Source organism: Tasmannia lanceolata, unplaced genomic scaffold (assembly GCF_043159265.1).
Source record: "Tasmannia lanceolata isolate RefF3 unplaced genomic scaffold, GAP_Taslan_0.1 ptg000023l, whole genome shotgun sequence".
NCBI classification, from domain to species: Eukaryota; Viridiplantae; Streptophyta; class Magnoliopsida; order Canellales; family Winteraceae; genus Tasmannia; species Tasmannia lanceolata.
Window position 1 is genome coordinate 2,092,844 of NW_027518700.1, and position 20,591 is coordinate 2,113,434.

General features: G+C 37.1%; 1 protein-coding gene across 3 annotated transcripts; it reads left to right on the top strand.

Moving 5' to 3' along the window:
* On the top strand, positions 1-19,034 carry SYP81 (syntaxin of plants 81). 3 transcript variants are annotated; one of them, XM_077367097.1, is made up of 9 exons: positions 1-182; positions 10,074-10,241; positions 10,331-10,410; positions 10,540-10,623; positions 10,965-11,069; positions 13,736-13,885; positions 16,167-16,406; positions 16,562-16,693; positions 18,734-19,034. In XM_077367097.1, the coding sequence occupies exons 3-9, from the start codon at positions 10,333-10,335 to the stop codon at positions 18,875-18,877; spliced, it is 933 nt and encodes a 310-aa protein (XP_077223212.1). In that variant the 5' UTR covers positions 1-182; positions 10,074-10,241; positions 10,331-10,332; the 3' UTR covers positions 18,878-19,034. The 3 variants fall into 3 exon arrangements, with proteins under 3 accessions (XP_077223212.1, XP_077223213.1, XP_077223214.1); XM_077367098.1 differs by having other exon boundaries at positions 182-284; XM_077367099.1 differs by lacking the exon at positions 1-182 and adding an exon at positions 2,532-3,029.
* Positions 19,035-20,591: the final 1,557 nt, after the last annotated feature.

Consider the following 20,591-nt stretch of genomic DNA (forward strand, 5'->3'; position numbering starts at 1 on the left):
ATGGGGCTTCACCCAACCCAACCCAACCCAACCCAACCTGAGCCAAAATGGGGTTCGGTTTGAGTCCAACCCTTGTTGTACCCCAGAGAGACTCTTTTAAACGGATCGTCTTTGTTGTCTCTACGATTCCCCCTCTCTTTGGGTCCGGTTTCCCCTATCCCAAGCAACGCATAAACCCTAAGGTACTCTCTCTCTCTCTGATTGAAAATGGCAGTACTTGTATGGATTGTGCGTCGAGAATGGCAGTTTCTAGGGGAAAAAAGGATTTTGAAAAACTGATCATGGTATTGTGGGCTAAATTGTTTTAATGATCATGGTTTTCAGTTTTTTTGTACCTAGGGTTTCATGATCAGGGTTGTAGTTTTTTTTTTTTTACTGAATTTTACCCATTAAATCATATGGATTCCTTCTCCTTGTTGAAGGTTTTGAATTCTTTGGACCTTTGCGTATTTCAAGTGCATTTTTTTTTTTTCAATTTGAGTTTCGAATTTTATTTAAATTAAGATTATTCTGAGTTTTTGATGCAGTTGGAAATTGCCATGAACATACAGCTTGGAAGACCTTCTATTTTTAATTAATATTTTTCGTTATTTTATTTGTAGCCTCCATTATCGGCATCAAATCACATCCGTTTGGCATGATTTTGGTATCTTTAGAAAGGTTTCTCAATTACATATCTAATGAGCCCAAGATCACACGATTTGGTTGTGATTTGAGCAAGTTATGGGCATTTTATGTAAATGGTATATGCTTATTACAGGATTACTATTTTAGGTAAGTTTTAGTCAAGATTTTAGGTTCTATTTATGTTATTTTAGATGGACGGCTGTGATTAGTTGCTTGGGTATTAAGTTAGCTTTAGGATTTTCTTTTCGTATAAATAGAACTCTTGAAAGCATTGTAATGTAGAGACATATTTTCTTTGATTCTTGAATGAAAATTTGCCATTAGGCTTTTTTTGGGTTCCTCCAGAACTTTTCTATGAAATTTATTTGATTTAAGCACGTATTGATCGTGGTTTGCTTCATTGTTTGTTTGATTTTTGGAATATTTTTGGGGAAATCTAACGTCTTACTAGATCTGCCGAAGTATTTCCAACCTCATCTGAGTTTGATTCGCTTCTAATTATTCGGTTTCGCTCCAATCTCTTCCGGGATTGCATCAGTTTTTCTTAGTTATGACCAAGGTTTTAAATTTTGGTTGAAATCCGAAATTTTGGATTTCGGTCGGGACCGAAAATGTCGAAATTTGGTAAATTTAGGTCGAATTTTCAGAAATGTAGGTAATTTAGGTTGAAATTTTGGAAATTTAGGTAATTTCGGCGAAATTTGGGATAAAATATTAATTATTTATTTCTTTACAAAATTTCAGCCGAAATTTCAGCCCCAAAAAACTGACATTTTGAGCCCTTCTGCCAAATTTCGGCCGAAGTTTCTGAAATTTAAAACGTTGGTTATGATGATATTGAATGTTTCACATTCCATTATTCCTGATAATTCTAAACTTCAGTTATTGTGTAATTTTATTTTTATTTGGGGCTCTGTGTCCAAGAGATATATCTTTGGATTTCCCCAATTTAGTCATAAATTTCATGAAAGTATCTTAGTGAGTTCAAGATCACTTCATTTTTCTAAAAGCTTGTTGTGGTGCGTTCTTTAATTATAAGAAACCTTCAGAAATTGTTATTCCCCATTGTAGACACCCCATTTTGACCGAACCCTAATAAGGCCGGTTAGGTTAGAAATCCTATCAAACTAGTATTTTTGGCATTCCCAATTTGTTCCTAGAGTAGGTTAGGGTCTCATTTAGGTCATCATAAAATTTCATCCGAATTTGTAGCGGTTTGCCTAGTAAGCGAATGAAGTTTGCAGTGTAGTGTAGCGTAGGAATAAATGTGGCAATTTAGCCAGAAAGGGGGGTGTGCTGGAACCTGAATAGCCAGTTCAAATTTACTGCAGCGGCTGTCCAGGAAGATATTTGGGTGTGCAGATTAATGTGTAACATAATTAGGGGGTGCATTATCCGAGGGCAGGACAATTTTGTAAATAACAAAGATTCTTTTCTTCCTTTTCAAGTCACAATTAGAGCTTAATCTGATTAATGGAGGCTTGTGGCTAGGATTAGTTAGGGGAGGATTTTAGGAAGCTTCCTTGGAAGTTTTCTAGGTGGTTAAAAAACCCTCAATCCTCACCATTGAACATAAAGAGGATTTGGAGCGTTGAGATCAATTTTTAAAAGAGAAATTTTTCATAAAATTTTCCCCTTCGTTCGTACCTGGACCACCTTCCCATTTAAAGGGTAGTTGCAAATGTATTAAAAGGGGTTGTCCGGAAAAGAAATAGAGCCAATATACCATTTCCATTTTCGTTTACCCCTTTCTTTTACTTGAGCCGCACCCTTGCTAGTATAAAAAATAGTTATAAATACACTGGAGATGGGCTGCCTAGGGAGGAAATAAGGGGCTGAATTTATCATCTCCCATTATAATAACCCATCGAATGAGGGCATCAAGGAGGTTTTTCCCATGTTCGTTAGAAAACAGAGAAGAGGGAGAGGTAGCTGAGAGAGAGAGAGAGAGGCTGATCATCTTCCTTGGCCTCTCCCTTGCCGCCGATCATCTCCTACCCCATTATCCATCTCCACCATCTAGCTCTCCTATTGCCGCCATCTCCACCTTGCTCTGATCCGTTTTCTTATTTAAACCCTCTTTTATCCATTTCAAAACCCACCACCATCTTTACAAATTTCACCCAAACCTCTCTACGACCATCAAACACTGATTCTCCGGTGGGATTCTCGCCAGAATCCGGCCACAACCTCCATTAGATCCGGTCCTCCATCCTCCAAACCCATCTCAGCCATCTTCTACAAACCCCATCTCCTCCTTTGATTTACACTCTCCACCATAATCCCCATCATCTTCCTATTCAACCTCCACTTCACAGCCACCTCATCATCGTCAAACCCTAAACCCATTTCGAAACCCTAATTGCAGAGGCGAGAAGAAAGAAGAAGAGCAGTGCATTGAGGTATCTTTATTTATTTATTTATTATTCTTTGCATTTCTGTCATATATATATATATATATATATATATATTATCTTGCTTCCAGAGTACATATTGTGATGGCAGTAGCGTTAGGATTTGAGTGTGATTTTTTTTCTTTGGATGAATCGAGATTTTTTTTTAGTACTTCCTTAGTACTTTTGAAATTTTAATTTGAACAAGGGCATAAGACAAGATCTGGTCTGAGCATGACAAGTACGGTTAGTGCTCTGCTTCAGCTCATCATATATGTAATTTTTGTATGAAAATCTGTTGAAAGGGGATGGTAATATCTCGTAAAATGCCAAAAATGTGGACAATGGATTGCATGTCTGTCCTTGAGCTCATTTTAGGTTGGTTATTGCTACTTAGCATGTGGGATTAATTTACTAGGGTCTGTTTTGTTGTTGGCTTCAATTTTGATTAAATGGAGTCATGTACCGAGAGCCTTATGTGGGCATAAGAGAAGTGATTTGCAAATTAGTCTTTCCCAAATTAGAACCCTTGATTCAAAGGAGTTGAATAGCGCTGTTTGAATTTATTCATGAACCGAGGTTGGAATTTCCATTCTTCTCTTGAAATCCCAATAAGCCCATTAAGACGAGTAACACACAACTTTTGAAACCAATGCTCACGAGTTTGGGTTTTGAACAAAATACATGGAGATGGGTTTTATTTTATATGTCGCGGTTTCACTTTGTTTCTGAAGTGCTGAAATTTAAATGCTTAGAGGATTAATCCAAGATGTTTCTGTTGTGCCAAGGGTATTGAATGGTATGCATGCATAGTGTTTGGGTAAATGTGTTTGAAGGCCCTTTTGTTGGAGGAACTTGAAATCAGCTAGCATTTGTTGAAAGTCACACAAGACAGCAGTTCCCCGCCATCGCCTTGTCCTGGGTCAACTATCTAACAGGATTGTGTTCATATTGATTTTTTTTTAATGTCAGCACTACGATGTTAAAATACCTATGTTGAACCAACTCGGCTTACTTGTTGATTTCTCTATATCTGTTTTTTTATAATTTGAAATAGAGTAAGCTTAGATTTATGGACTGATTGATCATTGTCATTGGTCTATCACGGTTAAGGAACCAGGTAGGAATTTCTATTCATTCAGATCAATGGTTGGAAATGTTTTGTGTAGCTGGAGATTTTATCATACCCTGTAAACTCCATGAGATTTTGTTCTTTCTGGTGTGGTATATACTATCTTTGTCTTGGACATTTATCTTGCCTTATGGGCATAAATTAGACCTAGGGAGCTGATGCAGTTATTTTTTACTTTAAACCTGCATATACTCCCTAAAAGATGGAGTGTGTACAGCCATATGGTGTTGTGTGCATTCCCTGAACTCTATTTTTTCTTTATCACTTGGGAAAGTTATCAGGTTCATCATGTTCTGAAGGGCTTTATAGATGTCGTCATTGAGTGACCATGTCCAAAGTCATGGATAAGCTTCATTAGTGATACAAGATTTAGGCGCCCCTAATGTTGTGGAAATGATGCTCACTTTAGGCAGTAATGCCTGGTAATTAATTGAGCTAGACATATATGAGCAGAAGATTTTTGGTAGATGTTTCTTGATTTTCCACCGATGCTACCTTACATTTTATTCAGATTAATGTAATTTGATTCTGTAATTAGGAATGCAGGAAAGGATTTTGAATATATTTGTTGAGAGGTTGAGTCATTTAAAATGTTTACTAAGATAAGCTGATAGAGTGATGGTAGCGTTTATAAGGGCAGCATTTAAAGAAAGAGGATGCTATTTAGCACTATTATGCTGAGTGTTTCTATAGAGTTTTCTTTACCGAGTTGTATTGCTTGTCTTTAGGAGTTGTAAAAGAAACTAAGATGTCTATCATGGTAAAAGGAAGAAAACAATAGGAGGTAGGGTAATTAGAAAACATGGAAATAATGTCTGTCTAGTTGTAAAAACCTGAAAATGCAGTGGGGATTTTGACTTGCAATAGGGCATTTACATTTGTCATCTGTTTTTATATGAATATGAGTGGGTGTGCATGTGCCTGTGTATGGAATGTATATGTGTGCATGTTCTGTACGTGTGTGTGAGTATATGTGTCTGTGTAATTAGAAAATTTTATTTTACAACATGTGTAAACTCAAAAATTGTTTGGAGTAGTTTCATGGGCAGTATGATGATAGGTTAAGGTCTAAGTTGTTTATGCTTGTCTACATGACTGAAGGAAAATATTGTTCATATTGCCATGCCGTGGTACCCATTTGGTTCTTCAAACCCTGTCCCATCGTGCCTTATTCTCTTTATTATATCTTTTACTGTGTAGCTTGTTTCATGTTCATCTTGGTATATTATTTGATCGTGCTTTTTGGGCTATTGTAGTAGTACTAATTAGCAGTTATGATAGTTAGGACAAAATGAGTTTATGCAATTAGTAGAAATAGTTGTGGAAATAACATTCTTTTGAAGATAATAATGAAAGATTGTTACTGGATCAAATATTGTTTGATGTATGTGAGGATCTTTACAACTGATAAGGCTGTTTGGGCGATGAAGGTGTTAGCCCAAGCCCATCATCTCAGGGGACTTGCTCAGTCCTAGTAGCACTCTCCTCTTTTATTTTAGTAGATTTGTTTAGTCTTTTAGATACCCTCAAGTCATTAGTAGCCCATTCATTGCATGGGCAATGAAAGAGTCATATGGAGCCTTCATTTAGGAGACCATTGTGGTCTCATTAGTGAGTTGCATTAGGAGACATGCTTTGTCTCATGAGGTAGTTTTGTCTTGGAAACAACCCTCGTTGTTTAGAGCCTATCTCTTAAGGAATATACCTTGGATTTAGTATAGATTTAACCCTTTGGAGGCATGCTTGACCTCATTTATAAAACTCTCTCTAAGTTGTACCTCGACTTGTCCCCCTACTAGTTGATGACCAACTTGGTCTGTTAGTTGCCTTAGCCCTACTTATCCATTGCAAGAGCAATGATAGGGATACTTGGAGCCCTCCTCAGTGTCTAGGAGACTTGCTCAGTCTCACTAGTACCCTTTGTTTATCTCTTTTCGTTTAGCGAGTCTTTGACTCATTTGCCCTCCCTTATAGAGTAATAGAGAGTCTTTGACTCATTTGCTTCCCATTTAGAGTTGGTTATCCTATATGTTAGGAGTTTGCCCCATAACTTTATGGTTTGCCTGTTAGATAGAAGTTTATCCTTTAGGGTTGTTAGCGCTTTTCTTTATTAGAGACTAGCTTAGTCTTATTGGACCTTTACCTGCTTGGGATCTTAGATCGTTTTCATTGTTTTTGGGGCACTTGTTTACTTGTTTGTGAATTGTTACATCTTGTTTTGGGATACTAGTTTGTTGGTTTGAGGTTTCTCCTTTACTCTAAGGGTTTTATCCTAGGGTGTTGCATTGTGTGTTCCCTTTGGCCTTTGACCAAAAAGGGGAAAGCATTTGAAATTTTAAAATCCATAAATATTGAAATACTTTACAATCGCAAGAACATTGAAATAATTTAAAATCACAAAAACATTAGAAATTTGAAACCCAAAAGCAATTGAATATTTTAAAATTCAAAAACATCGAAAATTCAAAAGTCAAAAGCATTTGAAAATATCAAAAACCTTAAAAAAAATCTAAAGTGTTGAGTTTTATGAGCGTATTAGGAAAGTTGGATTTTGAAATATGTTGGCTTGATCCTCTTCCACGAGGTACGTAGTGCAGCTTGAGATCTTTATCCCAAGTCCAGCCAAATTTTGTAAATAAATCATTTGAATTCTTTAAAAAGCACAAAAATCTTTTATAAATTGTTTTTCCAAAAGCTGTTCCTTTGGAGTTAGGAATTTGTTCTAGATAGAGAGTTTTAGAGCTAGGAGTTTATCCTTGATTTGTTGTGTGTTTGTGTTAGAGTTAGGAGTTTGTCCTAGCTAGGAACGCCTCCGTCCGGTCAGTTGACGATTCACATCGCTGACTGATGACTAGAATATGATGCCGTTAGTTTGCCTACTGTTTTTCTTAGGATACACAGCCTAGTTACACATAAGTTGTAGGAACCACCTGCATTAGCTTAGGACTAACCTGCACTTAGTTAGGGCATATAGGGTGTCATAAAATCCACAATCCACTGGAATATAAATAATCGCACAAGAAGCTTTAATAACTAGTCCAGTCTTTTAGGTCAAGTTTAGGATAGAGGTCTAGATGTCTTAAGCATCATAGCTTAGAATAGGTGCGAAGAACTACGTGACTCTGATTCTCGTGGAGGCGGGGATATGTAGGCGGCTTGGATGAATATCAGACCATCCAAGAGTCAAGGAGTACGTTTAGAGTTTAGGATTTGTCTTGTTGTATCATATGTGATTGTGTTATATGTTCTGTTGTATTTTCTTACTTTCCTGTACAGACCTTACACCTTTAGCTGTAGCATGCATGTGTTTGTCCACCAGAACTTAGACACTAGTTAGGCATGTCACTCATAACCTAGCTATGATTAGGCGACACTTCTTCCATTTTTGTGCATGCTTGTTATTTTATCTCCGGGTCATGCATGTTTAAGTAGATGTCCACTTGGGGATATTTGTTCTTATTTTACATGATTTTCGTCCAAAACTCTTCAAGGTTAATAATAAATGGCATAAGAGACCAAGTGCTTGCACTCGGACGAATTGGGGGTGCTCTTCAGACATTCTCCATTCGTAATCAAGCACAAGCCCATATATATTTCTGGTTATCCATGGTATACAGAGCATATTTGTTTTTTGGGGCTCCATGGCCTATCCATGGATGACGACTCTGAGTTATTTTAGGTACGTCTTGGTTTCGAGCCTTGGCTCCGGATCAAGAGGTATCTCTCATTTATATCACCACTCGTGCTATGCTATGAGGGTGGCATCCGTTTCGAGAGTTCCTTGGTAGAGCTATTCTTCTCACGTGGATGATCCAGAGGCCGTTGGGGGCTCGTCCCCCGACCTCTCTCCTCCAGATCGGGGTCCACACCCACTACTATACATTTTGCCATTTTGGTTTTTAATTAAAACGCTCGAAGAAAGCGCCAAAATCTAACCCTTGATGTTATCCGATGACATGCCCTTGTAAGATCCCCAACTTTGAAGAATTGCGACCATTCCAGAAACCCTAATCTGAGCCCAATCACGAAATCCTCACCGCCCATTTCACGAAATCCATGGCCACGGTGACTCATCAGTTAGAGTCCCCCGCCACTGCCATTTTCCACGAAGTAAGACACCAAACTGATCTCAGGAGAGAAATCGATGGTTGAGAAGGAAGCAGTTCCCTTTCAAAAAAAAGAAGAAGAAGGAAAGCAGTTTTGAGTTTATACTTGTTCTGAAGATCTAGATTCTAGATGCATTACAGATACAAAAGTTGCAGAGAGGGGTGGAAAGAGAGAGAAAAAAAGTTGGGGTTTAGCAAATTTATGGATCTAAGAAAGAATAACAGCTAATCGGATAATTAAAAATCTTTAATGGAACCTCACAACGCTAACTTAACCTTTGGGTTACTAGAGACTAGATACAGTCGAATTGTGCGAATTGAGCTGACTGCCTTCAACACAATATCTTCCCACTCTGCAACTGTCTTCTTCTCTGTTTCCCATCCTTTCCGTTCAACGCCTTGGCCAGGCCTTGTTGAATAAGGATGTCTTTCAACATTATCTGCTATACTTTGAAACTATCCTTTCTGTCAAACTTGTCAATGTTGAACTGAGTAGAACTCGACTTTACACCATTTCAGACCATCTCGCTCATCTAAACAACACTATAAATATGGTCATTCCACACAAGGCTGAAAACCAATGAAAGACGAATAGAAAACCCTCTTTCTACACACTGATGAATCTAATCAATCTTAGATTGATACATTAAAAACCATTTCAAAAAAAAGATTGATACATTAAAAAAAGGACGGCCCAGTGCACGAGGCTCCCGCCATTGCAGGGTCTTGGGAGGGCTGGATGTACGCAGCCTTACCCCTGCTTTGCAAAGAGGCTATTTACGTGACTCGAACCTGTGGTGGTGACCACCAGGTCACAATGGAGCAACCTTACCATTGCGCCAAGGCTCGCCCTCTTAGATTGATACACTCATCTTTCAAAATTATAAAGAAATATTTAGATGATAAATACCTTGTTGCATGACTCCATCTCGAATGAGAATCTCTCGAACAATTTTTCCACCTCCGATGATCACTCTAACCACGATCCAACCACAACACCCATGATTGCTCCAACTGTGACCCAACCGATGATCGCTCCAACCATGGCTCGATACCATTTGTTGAGAATCGTCGGGCAAAAACTGATGCGATCGTGCACAAATAAACTGAATAGTAGAAATTAGCAAACCATAAGATGCAGACACCATGATTTTACATGGCTAATTTGTATGCAAACAAAACTATTGTAACCATTCTTTGCGTATAAAATTATATGCAAATAAGAGTATTTTTTTATGAGAGCTTTCTGTTGAGAAGGATACACCCAAAACCTATGCTAGATGCAAATTTGTGTGGTTTGATTCATAAATATTGAAGAAAGAAAGTATGAAATGTCAATTTAGTACGTGTCTAGCATAGGTAGCTCGGACATTTAGAAGAATCCATGCAATATTGGTTGTAGTTTTGTAGGTGTGCAATTATGGCTTAGGAGATGGCATGCCAGTGAATACCTTAGCTTGAAAAAGCAATAAAACATGTTTTTTATACTGTTCGAGAAGGGTATTCCTCTGTCGTTCTTGGAGAAATGAGAATCTCGGTAACAATCACTTTTTATGCATTTGTAGGCTCTGTATGTTATGACATTGCATGTGCATACCTAGAGGCTCAAATGTAAATATCCATCAAATGCATGAATAGAAGTGTCGAGAATTTTAATGCTCAACTTATGATAATAACCTATTTGATTTCTTATTATAGTTTATCGATTCAAATGCCTTGGGCGTGGTTCTTAAATTCTCTTCTTGGTTATGTTTCATTCCTTGCTCTTCTTGGTCATGTTTTGTTTCATGCTTGCTACCTTTTTTTTATATTCAGTTTCAGAGATAGATGCTGAAAAGGATGGTTCAGAAGAAAATTGATACTCTTTCAAGTTAATTACACGTTTCTTGGGGTTGGAGGTCTTGTATTATCCTCTGATGATTTTACACTGGTAGAACAACATTTGATCACACGCCGGATGTTTGGTTCTTTCCTTGTTTCAGAGTAATATTTTTCATGCACTTTAGAATTTTCATAATTACTGCATATTTAATTCGTTCTAAAGTTGCTTCTGGTGTGGTCAATGGTAAAAGGAATGGCAAGATTCAAGGACAGAACTGACGATTTCAAGGATACTGTGCGCTCTGTAGCGCTCTCCCTTGGATATAATGAGGTTGCTAAATACTTCTGAAATCACTTACTTTGGTGTCTTTAGTGATCAATGTGGAACTATTTTCAGGTTATATTCTTTCCTATATTTCTGGCTTAGAATTTTTATGTGATAGCATTTTGTCTTCGGCAGTCGAAAATGGCGACCATATTGGCATCTATGATCATGCACAAACCTCGTCAAAAGTCACCTTTTACCAAAGCAGCGCTCAAAACGGTATAACAATCAAATATTGTTAGGGATGTCATCTCTAGTCCCAGTATTTGTAAATTTCAGTTTGCTCTATTTAATACTCTGTTAAACTACTTTTTTGTAATTATCAACAAATATTGGTGGGCGGTTGGGCGCTAGATTTTAGAAACCTTTCTTGGGCTATTTGGTAGGGGTGCAACTCAGGTCGATTTTTGGGAATATTGGTTGAGCTTTTACCCTAAAATCGGTCAGGTTCAGGTTGATTCTAATTCATTTTTAGCAAACGCTCAACCCGACTCGACTCAAATTGCACCCCTACTATTTGGTGTTTTTCATGGTAAAATTAACTCTTCCTAATTTCTCAGCTTGAAAGCATTGAAGAATTGGAACGCTTCATTTTGAAGCATAGGAAGGATTACGTGGATCTCCATCGTACCACGGAACAAGAACGTGACAGCATTGAGCATGAAGTGAGTTCTTTTGAAAGGCCTTGCAGGACACAATTGCTTATAACACAATCTACTTGTTAACTTTTTTGGAACTGCTCTTCGTAAAATTACAAATTTGGCAGTTAGGTGTGATGAATTTCTGACTTATATGCCTCTTACTTTTTGGTTAATAATTATTGAATAGGTTTGAGTACTAGAATTTTGGAGGTAACAAAAGTAGATAATCCATCCAATCATGTTTTGAAACATGTGGGAATGTTATGCATGGACTACAATTTTATCTTCTTGTCTGTTTGTTATGTCTTGACTTAGTCAATTTGAGTCGGGTGGATCCTTTCACCTTCTTCAGGAAAATTTTATAAAGGATTCATTAGCCGGCCCCAACTAGTTTGGGACAAAGGCTTAGTTGAGTTGAGTTGAGTCTGTTTGTTATGTCTTCAAAGCTTCCATGTGGCACTATAACCGTATTACTGTGAAATCTTAATTTTCTATTTCCTTCTAATAACCTGTTGTCAATAAGGCAGCATTTTTTCAGTTGCTCTGGTATGTGACGACTTGAAATTGGAGATGTCCTGGGTTGAGTCGGAACATGACTTTGTCGTAATGTTCACTGATGCATCTTTATTGGTAGGATAAGAGGTACCATGTTGCAGTTTTTTTTTTTTTTTTGAATGGAACTACTATGTTGCAGTTATATAAAGTGAATTAGTTGGAATGTGCCTAAAATAGCCTCGTTGACTGACCCCTTGGGCACCTAGTTGATTGCATAGGCACCTTGGTGGTTTCCCATTGACTAAAACAGAAAAAGTTAGTGTAAATACATAAATTACATCCATGTATTAACTTCATATAATTGCTAATGCAGAACCATTATAATCATGGTGAAGGAGAACTTTTTATCTTTGTTTTTGAGGTTCGACTTAAAATGTTGGGGATCGTCAACTTAAAGTCATAACTTAAGCTACTCTGTCTGATCACAAAGGGGAGGTTCTTTCCCCCACACTGGCGCACAACCAGGAAGCACTATTCTTGATGTCTTTCTATCTTTCTTGCCTTTTTCTTTGTTGTTACTCTTCTCTATCTCTTATATCAGATCTGTTTGGATATGTTCCTTTTGCTGTGCCAATTTTATATAACATTTTTTCTACTTATAACTCCTTATCTTGTAATTATATTCTGTTTACTCATTGAGAATCAGGATTTAGCCAAAAAGAGCTTATTGAAAAGATTGTCTAATAAACCCCTAAATATTGCCTATGTTAACACATTAGACACTGTTTTTCTTTTTTCTTTTTCTTTTTTTTTTCACAAAAATGGCATTAACTCTAGAAGCCAAAATTTAATTCTTTTTTATTCATATGAAAACTTCAATCATTTTTAATATGAGATACACTAAGGCTAAAAAATTTCTAACATCATGATTTTAGAATTGCTTGAAAGGACATTGTTGTCAATAAAGTTTTGTATAATATTTTTGGATTTTTAGGAATTTTTTTTCAAAAGTTCAATTTTTTTGCCATTTCATGATTTCAATGACTGATTCGGATATACTTTGCAAGTGAGGGATTTATAGGAAAAATCTGTTTTGTAAGTGATAGTTTAGTTTTAGTACTAATAAAAATTTGTGTTATTTTCAGTAGTTTCGTCCATAAATATGGTATCATATCTTTGTATCCGTATCTTACACTATTAAAGTAGATATTTTTAGCATATTATTTCCACATAATATATAGCTTTATGTAGTTTGATTTGTGGAATGGGGTGGGGAGTAGAGTTTTTCTAGGCTCTATGGCTTGATTAACTAGGCTGTCATTGCTTTCCTTCTGATAAGGGCAATGTTTAAAATTCCGGTTTTGGTTTCGGACATAGCTGAAACCGAAATTTGGCCGAAATTTTGTTTTAAAAAAAAACAAATTTCATTATTTTGCTGAAATTTTGGCCGAAATTACAGAAATTTCGAAAAAAATTAAAAAAAAGAAATTTCGGCCGAAATTTGGGATTCTGGCCGAAAGTTCAGATATAGGTGGTTTCGGTGTCGGTCCCAACCGAAATCCGAAATTTGGGTATATCGCCCGAAATTTAAAACCATGCATAAGGGGCAAGCGGCCTTTTATCTTACAAAGGGTTGTATGAACTGCTCCATGGTTCCAGGCCTGTGTGACCATGTAGAAACCTAGGCAGCCTGCCTAGACCTAGGTTTCAAAGGCAACCTTAGGAATTTAATCCCCTTTAGGGCTCCTAGGGCTGGCCAAGGTGAATATGGATTTGACTACAGTAATGCAGATTAGGAGGCATATTCATGACGATGAGATTCTTGCACTTCATGGAAACTTGAATTTGTGAACAGTTCACATATCAATTGCTTAATGGTGTTTTTTTGTTTTCATTGACTCATTCATGGATTCAATCATTTGAATGAAGTTAACTAGTGTTGATATCAGAAGTTTATATCACTCACACAAAAAAAAGTTCAGAAGTTTATATCACAAATTTCAAGGTATTTAAGCAAATTGGCTTAACAGTATTTTTCATAATCCCAGGAAACCTCTGGAGAGATTACTAGTCGCAATCTATTTGTATGCTTGGTTTTGTTTTCTGTAAATTTCATTCATAAATGCATGGCTGTATATTTTTCAGGACTAAATTGTTCTTCCTCTTCCTTTCTAACATGTTTTTTTTTTCTGCAGGTTAGTGTTTTTATAAAAGCGTGCAAAGACCAGATAGATATTCTTAAGAATAGGATAAATGTTGAAGATAAAACTGGTGGTTCAAAGGTGTGGCTCAGCATGTGGGAAAGTAATTCTCATGCGGATATTATTGCTCACAGACATGGTGTGGTATGGCCAATGTCCTTTTTTATGTTTTTAAATCTGGAAGCTTGCATGCATTAAGGAAGTAAGAATCCATATCTTAATTAGAGCCAATGAATTAATTTTTCTTTAGTTGGAAAGTACCTTATGAACTGTATGGATCTGGAAAAGTGGTAGTTCAACAATGGAAATGCCTGTAGCTATTTTTCCTTGAGTGACTGTTATTTGTTAATTCATTCCAAATGTTTCCTTTCAAAGGGAGCGTTGCGCTTTCTGATAATGATGTGCTTACATAAGGTGAAGGCAATATTTGTTTAATTTTTCCCGTAATTACAAAAATACTTTTAATTGTTTTCACATGCTTGTTCTGAACTTCCAGTAATTTAATGTGCCCTATTAAGCTAGAACTATTATATTTTATCATGCACATTCCACAGTAGCGTTGATTAATGATTACTACTGCGACCATAACATAATTGCCAAACACACAACACAACTCAACTAAGCCTTTGTCCCAAACTAGTTGGGGTCGGCTAATCCTTTTGAAATTTTTAGGGAAATGATATTCCCCCCCCTCTCAACGTCAGCCGTGAACTTTCAAAGGTAAGGAAAAACGTTAAATGGGGTGAATTTATGCTCAAGCAGCAAACCATTCTCATGGCAAACGTTAAAGGGTGGGGGGGGGGATATCATTCTCCAACTATTAAACAAAAATAAGCTGCCCTTCCTATGGTTCACCTGGAATAGCAGTGGCTTGATTTCATAGTTTGAAAGCTTCGGGATGTGTGCATTGTTTTGGTTGGGTGTTAAGGGTAGGGGTGGGAAGGACTTGATTTGGTGTCCGGATGAGCTGGTGAAGACTACAATCCTTAGAGACTAGGCCTGTTTGCTGTCACAATAAGATCCTTATTTTTTGTAGGTTGCACCTTTATGGGTGTGTTTGGTTGCACAAAAGCTAGACAGCCGTCAGAATTTGGCTTGGATTTGGAATGCCATTCCACGTTTGGTTGCCAAAATAGCATCGGACAACTCTTTGACTCCCCTGGATGTCTCCCATGCAATAATTTCATATCTGCTGAGGTGGATTCCTTGTCCCTTCCTTATAACTTTTAAACCAAATTCTTCAAAAAGTAAGGAATTCTACTTGAATTTTCTAGGGAATGATGCCCTCTCTCTTTCTCTCTCTTCCCTCTCGCTCTTCTCTCCCTATATTGGTAATGACACCCCGTTCTTGTTCTCCTACTCTCTAAGTATATGCTGCGCAACCAAACACTACTTGCACTATTCTCCGAGGTAATCCCAGACAAATCAAATGCTTGTCTCCTCCCTTTTGACTTCCTATTCCACTACTCTGAGTCACCCTGCGCAACCAAACATATATGTTGTTGTTGGAGCGGGGAAAGTGGTGTGTGAAGGTTTTTCGCAGGGTGATTGTAAGACCAATTTGGATCTTGCACCTGTCCAACTTATTTTTTAGAATGATATTTTGGACTTCCCTCCTACTTTTATCTAAACACGCTAAACTTATATTATTAGTATATTTATTACTTCAAATAGAGATAGATTTAAGGTTTTTTACTAGTAGCACATCAATTTGTGCCAACGACCATGTTCAACTTGTATGTTGGACACAGGAACCTTTAACTGTACAATGCCCATGTTACATGTTCTAGTCCTGAAAGTGAGGAGTTGGGTTAGTGAGCAAAGATATGCTTCTGCCTTATACTTCACCTTGAGAGTAGGAAGAGAGACAAGTTCTTGACCGTAGTCTAGTCAAACACAGGCTTTGTTTATGGATGGCAAATTCTTAAAGGTGTGGGACTGCCCAGACTTCTAGGAAGTTTGATGAACTCTGGCGGTCTGTTCCACATTGGCAATCTTTTGGACTTCTAAGCTGCCTTGTTCTAAGGTATGTGTTTTTGGAGAATGAAATAGGTTAGATACCCATTTTACACTGTTTTTAGAGTATGAAATAGGTTAGATCCCCATTTCACTTTGGTCAGGGTCTTGGAACTGAAGGTAAACATTACAGATGAAACTTCAATGAGTCAGCCCCTTTTATATTATAGTGCAAGTGGAACAATGTAGTTTGCTTAATTTTGATGAAAAAGAGGAAGGAACATAGGACTTTTTCACAACTCATATATAAGGTACTTGGATAGGTTTTGTTCATGACTTATTTTTGATATTTTGGCTTGGCTAATTCCAGATTTTCGATTTATCCAGTTTTAAGAATATTTGATTCCTCTAATCTTTTTTTTTTTTTTGAATAGTGATTCCTCTAATCTGTTGTCTTGATAATCTACAGGTTTTGATTCTAAGTGAGCGACTCCATTCAGTGACAGCCCAGTTTGATAGCCTAAGGTCCATACGCTTCCAGGATGCCATTAATAGAGCAATGCCAAGAAGAAGGATGCATAAGATGGACAATACAATTTCTTCAGATGCCACTAAATCTAATCATTCAGATCTCAGGGAGGAAGAGCTCCCTTCCGAACCTCTTAGAGTCCAGCAGCAATTTTTGGATGATGAAACCCGGTCACTCCAGGTAATTAATAGATGTATATGTGGTAAACTGAGTGTTCCCTGAGTGGTTCAATTTATTATGAATTTTAGAAATGCATGATATTTTTGTCTGTTTAACTCTTGCTAAAACTACCATTCAAAACAAAAAAACTCTTGCTAAAGCTGCTCACCCCACAGGTAGAGTTGACCAGTCTTCTCGACGGTGTTCAAGAAACAGAAAGGAAGATGGTGGAAATGTCAGCATTGAATCATCTCATGTCTACACATGTTCTCCAGCAAGCTCAACAGATTGAGCATTTGTATGAAAAGGTCAGCCATTTGCATCATTTGATAAACTGATTGTTTACTTGCCTCAATTATGTAGGATAATAGAGGAATCTCAAATATCTTCAATTTTCAAGTAAAGCAATCCATAAAATTGATGAATTTCTGATTTCTTCCACTTTCTAAAAATTGATTTTAATCTAATTTTCCAAAAACTCTTGAAGTCCTTAATTGGGGTCAATCTTATCAATCCCAGTCAGGATCCACTAGATCTGACCTTTGGATCTCAGATTCTAATTCATATTAGAAATCCGATGGGCTCTATGAATCCGATCTGACCTTTGGATAGGAGATCTGATCTATTCAGTTTACTTCTATTAAATATTAATGCACTTACAAAAAAAAACCTTATGAAACGAACCATAATTCTTGAAGCTTTGGATTGATTGGAATATATAGGAATACGACACGAAGAAGAAAGTAGCCTGATATTAGCTTAGAGAAGATAGAGCAGGCAATTCAAAGCCTCACACCTCTGGAGCGTAGGGCATCACACCTTAGGTTGATTGAGCATTACACCACAATCAAAGGAGAAGAAATTATTTTCAATGCAAAAAGTTAATCAATATAATTTCAAACCATAACGTGAAACGAAATGTGCCTTAGGCTACACATGAAAAGAAAGGAAGCTAAAAGGTTCTCAAAACCCTGAACAAAAACACTTTGGACTAGAATATCATTCAGTAAGCCCATGAAATTAAAAAACTCAAATCCCCCGTTTCTTGCGTGCGAAATAAACAGCCCCCTCACCATCTCCCTTGTTTTAACTTAGTCACTTAAGTGACTTTATGTCATACTTTCAAAACACCCGGCCTTTAAAAATCTCTCCGGCCTGATGCATATGATAACCATGTCACCTTGAAACTCAATGGACCTGCTATGCAAATCTACTTGTGCTTTGTTGGATTATTTGCAAAGGCGATCTTCCTCTGAACCTCTTCATGTTGCTTGTGCATAAGCCTTAGTGAATCTTTCAACTTCCACGGTACTAGATTCGCGGGCTTCTTTCCTTTTTTTTTTGATTGAGGAACAGTGACTTAATTAATATCCAAAGATAAGTAAAAATGATTCCTTTAATTAGATGATCATTAACCCGTAATTCCTTTTGCAAGATAAATAGCAAATGATCCACGGGCCTCTTCGGTTGCATTCCAAGAACAAACCGTCAAACAGACCTTTTTCGGTTGTATTGTTGATGAAACTATTAGAAGCAAACTCATCCATGTGTAACACATTGTCCCATCATTTTATATTATCTTCAACTAAATATCTCACTAAATTGCCAATTCTTTGATTAACAATTTAAGTCTGCCCATCTGTTTGTGGATGAAATGAACTTAAAGTTTTCTATATCATCTTCCAAAAATAACTCATAAACTTGACATCACGATCTGCAAGAATAGTCTTCGGAAGTGTCCAGCCTTGAAGAAAAGCTTGGCAATATGAATTGCATCTGAAGTTTTGCTGCGGGCTAAGAGATGTCATTTTTGAAAAAAGTCAACCGCCCCATAAATTGAGTCGTATTCACGAAATGTCTTTGATAACCCCAGAACAAAATCCATGTGGGTCCATCCGCGGTTTATGATGTACTCGTAATAACATTGGCGTGTATAACCCTGTGTTCTGTTTTCTCGTTTTACTAATCGACTAGTCGGACCCCGTTCGATTGACATCACAGCATACTTCTTGAGCGATGACCAATAGAAGCAATCTTCAACCATCGTAGTAGTTAAAGTTTGCCGATGATCTTCCTACATGTAATTCCTAGATTACAGACTCTCTCAATGACATAGTAGTGTCCTTGAATAGGCAACCTTTGTGAATGGTTTAAGTAGGATGCTCATGTTGCTGCCCGGTTGTTATTGTTACATAAATAGTCCAAAAATCCCTGTCTCTCTGATAATCATGCTTCAACCTATGAATGGAATAAGTGCTTTATCTCTTGTTACTATGTTTCGTGCATGCTTATTTATATTCTTAGTGTTATTGAAGGCTTGTTTCAGCATCCCATTTGTTACTTTTCAGGCTGTTGAAGCAACAAACAATGTAGAGAGAGGGAACAAAGAGCTATCCCAAGCCATTGAGAGAAACAGAGGTAGCAGGACATTTCTTTTTCTTTTTCTATTTGTCCTTACGTTTTCCATCCTCTTTCTTGACTGGTATAGCTGAAGAGTCTCTCTCTCAATTCACTTTTTAACTTTTCTTCCCCACTCTTTCGTTACCTTGCTGGTAACACGATGTTGCATGTAAAATGAGCACAGGATTAAATTAAAATGGACAAAAATGTCAAGGAATTTAATTTATATAGGCATGGTCACATTTTCAAGATGGGTGTTTTTCGTCGACATAAGTTATTGTCCAGGATTTCTTTCTCCTGGGTTGCTGGTTGATTGTGGAATTCGGCCATCTGGGGGATGCAGATGATTTTTTTTTTTCTGCTTGCTGACTTCCAGAATTTAATGGATGTTAGGATGACTAAGAAATTTAAAATGAAGGTTCTATGAAGAGGTTTCAGTGAAGTTCGCTGACTATATTAATTAGTCCAACGAAAATATATTTTGTATATAGATTGAGTACAAGTTCTCGGGTGAAAGAAAGATACGTATTATAAAGATAAGAGAGATATAGTAGGATCAAGGTTTAAAATACCGGTTTCGGTCCCCGGAAAAACCGAAATTTCGACCGAAATTCCGAAATTTTGGTCGAAATTTGGTAAGAAATTAAAAACAGTGTTTAATTAATTTTGAAAATTCGGACCGAAATTGTGAAAGTTCGGCCGAAATTTTGTGACAATTTTTTTTTAAAAGAAGTCCCAAAAAAGAATTTTCGGTCGAAATCTGGTATTTAGCGAAAAATTGGATTTTGGGAAATTCTGGTTTCGGTCGGATTTCGGTCGAAATTTAAAACCATGAGTAGGATACTCTTTTATCTATCAATTGGGTTGGAAGGTTCAGTTGAGATAACCTCTGTTTGATAACTTTGATTGATCAATGTATGATATTCCGAATCCTCATTACAAATGGAATAAAAGTTCAAAATGATCGATGGATTGTTTGGAAGATCCTTTCAATTGACTAGAATCCGTCAATTGAACGAAAATAGATCTTGTGGAATTATATTAAATATTGGGAAATGAAATCAGCAAAACCATGTTTTGTTATATGCACAGTCCTAGCTTGTTTTTTCTTTTTTAATTGGCTTGTCAGAGCTTTTTGGGAACTGTAATAACCCTTTGACAGATCTTTAAATACTACAAGACAAGCTAAGATTGTGCTTATAACAAAACATGGTTGTGCTGATATCATTTCCCTAAATAGTTTATTGTACATTCTGTACCTTGTTAAAAAACTGCTTGTTTGCCTGCCATACATTGTTTAACAAATCAAATTTTCTCTCGATGCCCTTCTCAAAAAATCCAATTCGAGCTGATTCTTCCCCAACTAACTAAGAGATCACGGGGGAATTGCCACATGAACTTGAGCACAATTTTGCAAAGAAATACCCCAACTAATAGATTGTGAAGTTTATAATCAACATAGATCTCAACAATGTCTCTCATACGTGGTTATCTATTTGTCAAGTTCGCTATGTGGAAGGCTTTTAGGGCATGCTTGGCTACCATGATTTTTTTCTTGGAATATTAGCTTTACTTGATGGTGAAGTATGCTGCGAGGGGAGTAGACATGAGGTAACTGAAATGCCTAAAAAACAAAAAACTATGGGAGATGATTTTTTCAACCCGCCCCCCCCCCCCCCCCCCCCCCCCCCCCCCCCCCCCCTCTCTTCCCTCCTTATAACATGATTTGACGTCAAAAAGAGTTAAAGTTGCCCACAATTCACGTTGGGGGGGTGTGGTGGCAACCCTTGTATTTTAGTCACTTCT

What these genes read in the sequence shown, in the direction of transcription:
- SYP81 (XM_077367097.1), top strand. Translation starts at nt 10,333, where the DNA reads ATGGCAAGATTCAAGGACAGAACTGACGATTTCAAGGATACTGTGCGC. An exon ending in TCTCCCTTGGATATAATGAG is followed by an intron (nt 10,411 to 10,539) that starts GTTGCTAAATAC and finishes TGTCTTCGGCAG; the next exon opens with TCGAAAATGGCGACCATATT. An exon ending in TTGCTCACAGACATGGTGTG is followed by an intron (nt 13,886 to 16,166) that starts GTATGGCCAATG and finishes GATAATCTACAG; the next exon opens with GTTTTGATTCTAAGTGAGCG.